Raw genomic sequence first — 8,548 nt, forward strand, 5'->3', positions numbered from 1 at the left:
ATTCTAGCCATTGAGAGGGCAGAAACACGTGTGAACAGGCACAACTCCTGTATAAAGTTGCTGGGAAGTCATGTGTCCTACTTATATCAGTACACTCATAACCTAAGCATTGTGAAACTACTATTTGATGAAATTAACCTCATGTAGCAAGAAGGCCATTCCATTTTTTGGTTGACCAAATATGACAATCATTGACCTCCATACAAAAACTAGGCTTGTGTGAAAACAATGCTGTAAATGCCACCTACTGGTGACAGTTATTCCTCTGACTTTGCCTCTTCCTCTCTGGTAATGACAAGATAAGGTCAGAGGAGTCCAGTAGAATATTAAAAAGCAGCTTTATTTCCCGAGTTAAGAGGTCAGAGGTGAAAGGCATTGTTGCTGGGTCATTCTCACAGGTAGTATGGAGTCTGCATGGGGCTGCATCTCAAATCACACCCTGCACTGTCAAACTCAACTCTGGACATTGAAGCCAGATCCACTGCATTTTTTCAGGAACTGATTTAGGCATGGCTGCAATTAATAATCAGGTAGAACAGAAAACCAGCAGGCTCCAGACCTCATAGGGTAAGAGTTGAATACCCCTGCCCTACATACATTTAAGTGCACTTCTTTTGGCCAGAGACCTAAGTTGGGGAAAGGTGTCATTTGAGATGTAGCCTTTATCTTTTAAAAATGTATTTGAATTTGGTGATCCAACACTCCTAATCTGTCCACAAACCCAACTGCTAGTGGTGTCGCGACCCGACTTCCAATACCACTGATTTAGATCATAATGAATAAGAGGACATGGACAGGGTGGACCTGATCCTATATTAGTACTCTAACTCTGAGACTCTGAATCTGGGCCCTGTATCTGGGTTCTGTATAAATGGTCTGAGTGTCAAGAGGTTGGTTCTGGGTGGTCTGGTTCTGGGGAGGGCTGCAGTGTGGACTCCATCTCTGGCACTCAGCCACTACACAGTCTGATGAGTGCGGCCTGCAGCAGCGCTGTGTGTGTTATTGTACGTCTCTGTGTGTTTATCAGTGTATCAGTCGCCGCACAGTCTGACAGGGTTGTTCCCTATGATGCCCAGTTCGTAGAGGATGGCCAGAGTGGCAAAAACAACATAGCAGAACAGAGAGACGATCCCCAGCTTCCAGTCCAGCTTCCAGCCGTTTATATGGACCGCCACGAAGAGAAAGACGATGGAGAGGAGGAGGGTGGCGGAGATGAAAACCAGACCGGTGCTGTTGACCTCCACAGGGTTGACCGTGTCCACAAACACTGTCTTAATGAACCAGGGAAGACCCAGACACAGCATGTCAAACACATTAGAACCCACGATGTTGGACATGGCCATGTCGGCTTTACCTGGAACAGAGCAAGAGATAGGGGAGGAGAGAGAGGAGGAGCAGGGGGAGGAGAGAGGAGGAGAGAGGGGAGGAGAGAGCGGAGGAGCGAAGGGAGGAGAGAGGGGACAAGTAAAATGACATATAACACTATGTTGTACATGTCTGTTTTACCTACACTACATGACCAAAAGTATTTGGACACCTGCTCGTCAGGCATTAATATGGAGTTGGTCCCCCCTTTGCTGCTATAACAGCCTCCACTCTTCTGGGAAGGCTTTCCACTAGATGTTGGAACATTGCTGCAGGGACTTGCTTCCATTCAACAACGAGCATTAATGAGGTTGGACACTGATGTTGGGCAATTAGGCTTGGCTCGCAGTCGGCATTCCCATTCATCCCAAAGGTGTTCTATTGGGTTGAGGTCAGGGCTCTGTGCAGGCCAGTCAGGTTCTTCCACACTGATCTTGACCAACCATTTCTGTATGGACCTTGCTTTGTGCATGGGCCATTGTCATGATGAAACAGGAAAGTGCCTTCCACAAACTGTTGCCACAAAGTTGGAAGCACAGAATCGTCTAGAATGTCATTGTATGATGTAGCGTTACGATTTCCTTTCACTAGAACTAAGGGGCCTAGCCCAAACCATGAAAAACAGCCCAGACCATTATTCCTCCTCCACCAAACTTTATAGTTGGCACTATGCATTCTGCCAGGTAGCGTTCTCCTGGTATCCGCCAAACCCAGATTTGTCCGTCGGACTGCCAGCTGGTGAAGCGTAATTAATCACTCCAGAGAACGCGTTTCCACTGCTCCAGAGTCCAATTGTGGCGAGCTTTACACCACTCCAGCCAACGCTTCGCATTACGCATGGTAATCTTAGGCTTGTGTGCAGCTGCTCGGCCTTGGAAACCCATTTCATGAAGCTCCCGACGAACAGTTCTTGTGCTGACGTTGCTTCCAGAGGCAGTTTGGAACTAGGTAGTGAGTGTTGCAACCGAGGACAGACAATTTTTACTAGGCACTTCAGCACTCGGTGGTCCAGTTCTGTGAGCTTATGTGGCCCACCACATCGTGGCTGAGCCGTTTTTGCTCATAGACATTCTACTTCACAATAACAGCACTTACAGTTGACCAGGGCAGTTCTAACAGGGCATACATTTGACAAACTGACTTTTTGGAAAGGTGGCATCCTATGACGGTGCCATGTTGAAAGTCATTAAGATCTTTAGTACGGGCCATTCTACTGCCAGTGTTTGTCAATGGAGATTGCATGGCAGTGTGCTCGATTTTATACACCTGTCAGCAATGGGGTGTCCACATACTTTTGTGTATATAGTGTAAGAGAGAGATGGGACTTAAGTATGACTTGAACAATTATGATAAGGGGGACATCAAGTGGAATAAGTTGCAGCTGTGGGCTCTATTTCGCTCTGAAATAATATGTCTCTATGTATCTACTGTCCTGGAAAAGAGATGTATCTCAGGGGGACTAAAGGTCAGAAAGGATCAGAAATGGAGCTACAGTAGTAGTTACCTTCTCTAGCGACCATGACACTAGCCACTGTGTCTGGTATACTGGTCCCTGCAGCTAACAGAGTCAGGCCCATCACTGTGTCTGGGATACCCAGAGTCTCTCCTGTTACATACAACACAGAGAACACACAGTCAGATACACAGGACATAGAGTCAGGCCCATCACTGTGTCTGGGATACCCAGAGTCTCTCATGTTACATACAACACAGAGAACACACAGTCAGATACACAGGACATAGAGTCAGGCCCATCACTGTGTGGGATACCCAGAGTCTCTCCTGTTACGTCTCAGACATAACACAGGGTCAGATACAACACAGGGTCAGATACAACACAACACAGGGTCAGATACAACACAACACTGGGTCAGATACAACACAACACTGGGTCAGATACAACACAACACTGGGTCAGATACAACACAACACTGGGTCAGATACAACACAACACTGGGTCAGATACAACACAACACTGGGTCAGATACAACACAACACTGGGTCAGATAGAACACAACACTGGGTCAGATAGAACACAACAGTGGGTCAGATAGAACACAACAGTGGGTCAGATAGAACACAACAGTGGGTCAGATAGAACACAACAGTGGGTCAGATAGAACACAACAGTGGGTCAGATAGAGCACAACAGTGGGTCAGATAGAACAGAACTGGGTCAGATAGAACACAACACAGTCAGATAGAACGCAACACAGGGTCAGATAGAACGCAACACTGGGTCAGATACAACACAACACTGGGTCAGATACAACACAACACTGGGTCAGATACAACACAACAGTGGGTCAGATACAACACAACAGTGGGTCAGATACAACACAACAGTGGGTCAGATAGAACACAACAGTGGGTCAGATAGAACACAACAGTGGGTCAGATAGAGCACAACAGTGGGTCAGATACAACACAACAGTGGGTCAGATAGAACACAGAACTGGGTCAGATAGAACACAACACAGTCAGATAGAACACAACACAGGGTCAGATAGAACGCAACACTGGGTCAGATACAACACAACACTGGGTCAGATACAACACAACACTGGGTCAGATAGAACACAACACTGGGTCAGATAGAACACAACACTGGGTCAGATAGAACACAACACTGGGTCAGATACAACACAACACTGGGTCAGATAGAACACAACACTGGGTCAGATACAACACAACACTGGGTCAGATACAACACAACACTGGGTCAGATAGAACACAACACTGGGTCAGATACAACACAACACTGGGTCAGATAGAACACAACACTGGGTCAGATAGAACACAACACTGGGTCAGATAGAACACAGAACTGGGTCAGATAGAACACAACAGTGGGTCAGATAGAACACAACACTGGGTCAGATAGAACACAACACTGGGTCAGATAGAACACAACAGTGGGTCAGATAGAACACATAACTGGGTCAGATACAACACAACACAGGGTCAGATAGAACGCAACACAGGGTCAGATAGAACACAACACTGGGTCAGATACAACACAGGGTCAGATATGTCATACATCACAGTTAGGCCCATCACTGTATCTGGGACACCCAGGGTCTATCCTAACATAGAGAGCACAGGTAGATAAATTACACATGATGCAGGTGGATAAAACACACAGGTAGATAAAACACACAGGATACAGGTATATATAACACACAGGATACAGGTAGATATAACACACAGGATACAGGTAGATATAACACACAGGATACAGGTAGATATAACACACAGGATACAGGTAGATATAACACACAGGATACAGGTAGATATAACACACAGGATACAGGTAGATATATAACACACAGGATACAGGTAGATATATAACACACAGGATACAGGTAGATATAACACACAGGATACAGGTAGATATAACACACAGGATACAGGTAGATAAAACACACAGGATACAGGTAGATAAAACACACAGGATACAGGTAGATATAACACACAGGATACAGGTAGATATAACACACAGGATACAGGTAGATAAAACACACAGGATACAGGTAGATATAACACACAGGATACAGGTAGATATAACACACAGGATACAGGTAGATAAAACACACAGGATACAGGTAGATATAACACACAGGATACAGGTAGATATAACACAGGATACAGGTAGATATAACACACAGGATAGAGGTAGATATAACACACAGGATACAGGTAGATATAACACACAGGATACAGGTAGATATAACACACAGGATACAGGTAGATATAACACACAGGATACAGGTAGATATAACACACAGGATACAGGTAGATATAACACACAGGATACAGGTAGATATAACACACAGGATACAGGTAGATATAACACACAGGATACAGGTAGATATAACACACAGGATACAGGTAGATATAACACACAGGATACAGGTAGATATAACACACAGGATACAGGTAGATATAACACACAGGATACAGGTAGATAAAACACACAGGATACAGGTAGATATAACACACAGGATACAGGTAGATAAAACACACAGGATACAGGTAGATATAACACAGGAAACACAATAAGAAAGGCTTCAGGTGGACAACAGTGCAAAATGGTTTAGAAACACTACTTTAAAGGAGTCCCTTCCCCATTTTATTTTATTTAACCTTTATTTAACTAGGCAAGTCAGTCAATAACAAATTCTTATTTATAATGACGCCTACCCCGTCCAAACCCTAACAACGCTGGGCCAATTGTGTACCGCCCTATGGGACTCTCAATCACGGCCGGTTGTAATACAGCTTGGAATCAAACCAGGGTCTGTAGTGACGCCTCTTGCACTGAGATGCAGACCGCTGCGCCACTCTCTCATCCCTCCCTCCATCCCTTCTTTCATCTTTCCCCCCTGTACCTCCTCACAAATCCCAAGTCTTACTGGTCACATTACAAAGTTCAGACGACAGAGAAACACCACAGGGAAATACACACAAATGCCCCCATTGTTGAACTCTTTATTTTCTCTCTGCTATCCCCCCTCCCTTTCTTGGTTTCTCTTTATCGCTCCCTCTCTCTCTCTCTTCCCCATAAGGCCATCTCTTTTGCTCTGCCTCTCTCTCCCCATCCCTCTCTCTTCTTTTTCTCTCCCCCATCTCTCTCTCTCTCTCTCTCTCTGTCTCATGTGAGCTGTTCTGAAGGTTAAAACATAATAATCCCATTATACTCTCATGTCTACCAACGTCACATGACAACATCAGTCCTCAACGCTGATGTAAGGTTAGTTCTTTGTGTTTTCTCTGTAATGGTAAAGCTTGGGGATAGCTGATCCTAGATCTGTGCCTAGAGGCTACTCCCACCCGAAGCTCACATGACGTCTCCTGGCAGCCATGCAGTGTGTGAGGTGAAGCAGGCGGTAATCCGACTGCTGTGTGTGTGTGTGGGGTGTGTGGTGGTGTGTGTGTGTGTGTGTGCACGCGTTGTGAATGTGTGCATGTTGTGTGTGTACGTGCTTCTGTCTATGTCTGTGTCTGTGTTTAATGTGTTTAAGTGTACCTGCGTTTGTGTGCCTTCATTTGCATGCATCTGCATGTGTGCATGCGTTCACATGTGTGTGTATCCATGCGTGTGTGCGTGTATGTGTGTAATCCCGGTGCTGGCTTGGCTAGTGTCTGGCCACCGGACCATTGGAGCTCCACTAAGCCTGTAGGACCCAGCTCTGCTCTGGAATCCCAGGAATCAGCATGTGACTCAACTATAACATCTGACATGTTCTCATACACTTTCTAAACCTCCTCGTTTGGACTTCCTTAACTCTCTGATTGAGTCACAGGAAAAGGGTATAAACTAATGTGATTCCTTCTTTTCATGTAAAACCTGCAAATGTTTTGCTCAATAACACCTGCAGTCTGGAAGCAGGCACTTAGACCTCATACACACACAAGTTATAAGGTACAACACATTTGCACAGAAATAATTACACAATTGTTGTGGAGACACAAGAACGGTTCAGACAACTCAAACATTGTGTCAAATGTACTGTACATCAGTTGTACAACCTGAGTGTACACAGGGCCTAAGGCAATATATTGAGGAATGATGTATTGTGTATTGAGGATATATTGTGAAAAGCATTGATAAAAATGACATTGTTTTCCGACAGGTGGCGTCACTCCTACGCAAAGCTCATCCCTTAACCAGACAATGTAGAGGGAATCGTCACTCTATCTGACGTCAGACAATGGTAACACTGATGTAGAGGAGCCTGACTTACCTAGTGACCATCCAGACCAATAAGGATATATTTACTTACCTAGTGACCATCCAGACCAATAAGGATATATTTACTTACCTAGTGACCATCCAGACCAATAAGGATATATTTACTTACCTAGTGACCATCCAGACCAATAAGGATTATATTTACTTACCTAGTGACCATCCAGACCAATAAGGATTATATTTACTTACCTAGTGACCATCCAGACCAATAAGGATATATTTACTTACCTAGTGACCCTCCAGACCAATAAGGATATATTTACTTACCTAGTGACCCTCCAGACCAATAAGGATATATTTACTTACCTAGTGACCCTCCAGACCAATAAGGATATATTTACTTACGATAGTGACCCTCCAGACCAGTGTATATATATATATACACTGGTCTGGAGGGTCACTATCGTAAGTAAATATATCCTTATGTCATTTTTATCAATGCTTATATATATATATATATATATATATATATATATATATATATATATATATATATAGTGCCTTGGGAAAGTTTTCAGACCCCTTAACCTTTTCAACATTTTGTTAGGTTACAGCATTATTCAAAAATGTATTGAATTGTTTTCCCCCCTCCTCAATCTACACACAATACACCATAATGACAAAGCAAAAACAGTTTTTTAGACATTTTTGCTAATTTATAAAAAAAATTAAAATGTAAATATCATATTCACATAAGTATTCAGACCCTTTCCTCAGTACTTTGTTGAAGCATCTTTGGAAGCGATTACAGCCTTGAGTCTTCTTGGGTATGATGCTACAAGCTTGGCACACCTGTATTTGGGAAGTTTCTCCCATTCTTCTCTGCAGATCCTCTCAAGCTCTGTCAGGTTGGGCAAGGAGCGTTGCTGCACAGCTATTTTCAGGTCTCTCCAGAGATGTTCGATCAGGTTCAAGTCCAGGCTCTGGCAAGGCCACTCAACATTCAGAGACTTGTCCCGAAGTCACTCCTGCGTTGTCTTGGCTGTGTGCTTAGGGTCATTGTCCTGTTAGAAGGTGAACCTTCGCCCTAGTCTGAGGTCCTGAGCAGGTTTTCATCAAGGATCTCTCTGTACTTTGCTCCATTTATCTTTGCCTCACTCCTGACTAGTCTCCCAGTCCCTGCCGCTGAAAAACACCCCCACAGCATGATGTTGCCACCACCATGCTTCCCTGTAGGGATGGTGCCAGGTTTCCTCCAGACGTGACACTTGGCCTTCAGGCCAAAGAGTTCAATCTTGGTTTCATCAGAGCACAGAATCTTGTTTCTCATGGTCTGAGAGTCTTTAGGTCCCTTTTGGCAAACTCCAAGCGGGCTGTCATGAGCCTTTTACTGAGGAGTGGCTTCCGTCTGGCCACTCTAGCATAAAGGCCTGATTGGTGGAGTGCTGCAGAGATGGTTGTCCTTCTGGAAGGTTCTCCCATCTTCAC

General features: G+C 44.4%; 1 protein-coding gene across 1 annotated transcript in view; it reads right to left on the bottom strand.

Moving 5' to 3' along the window:
• Positions 1–321: 321 nt before the first annotated feature.
• The window catches only part of LOC123730826 (sodium/potassium/calcium exchanger 5), a 17,218-nt gene continuing 8,991 nt past the window's right edge, over positions 322–8,548 (bottom strand). Inside the window, exons 8-9 of the mRNA XM_045708967.2 lie at positions 2,870–2,971; positions 322–1,354 (exon numbers count right to left, since the gene is read on the bottom strand). Coding sequence (XP_045564923.1) covers positions 1,032–1,354; positions 2,870–2,971 — 425 coding nt within the window. The 3' untranslated portion in view covers positions 322–1,031. The remainder of the gene's footprint in view (positions 1,355–2,869; positions 2,972–8,548) is intronic.

Source organism: Salmo salar, chromosome 26, assembly GCF_965601325.2.
Source record: "Salmo salar chromosome 26, fSalSal1, whole genome shotgun sequence".
Classification (NCBI taxonomy): Eukaryota; Metazoa; Chordata; class Actinopteri; order Salmoniformes; family Salmonidae; genus Salmo; species Salmo salar.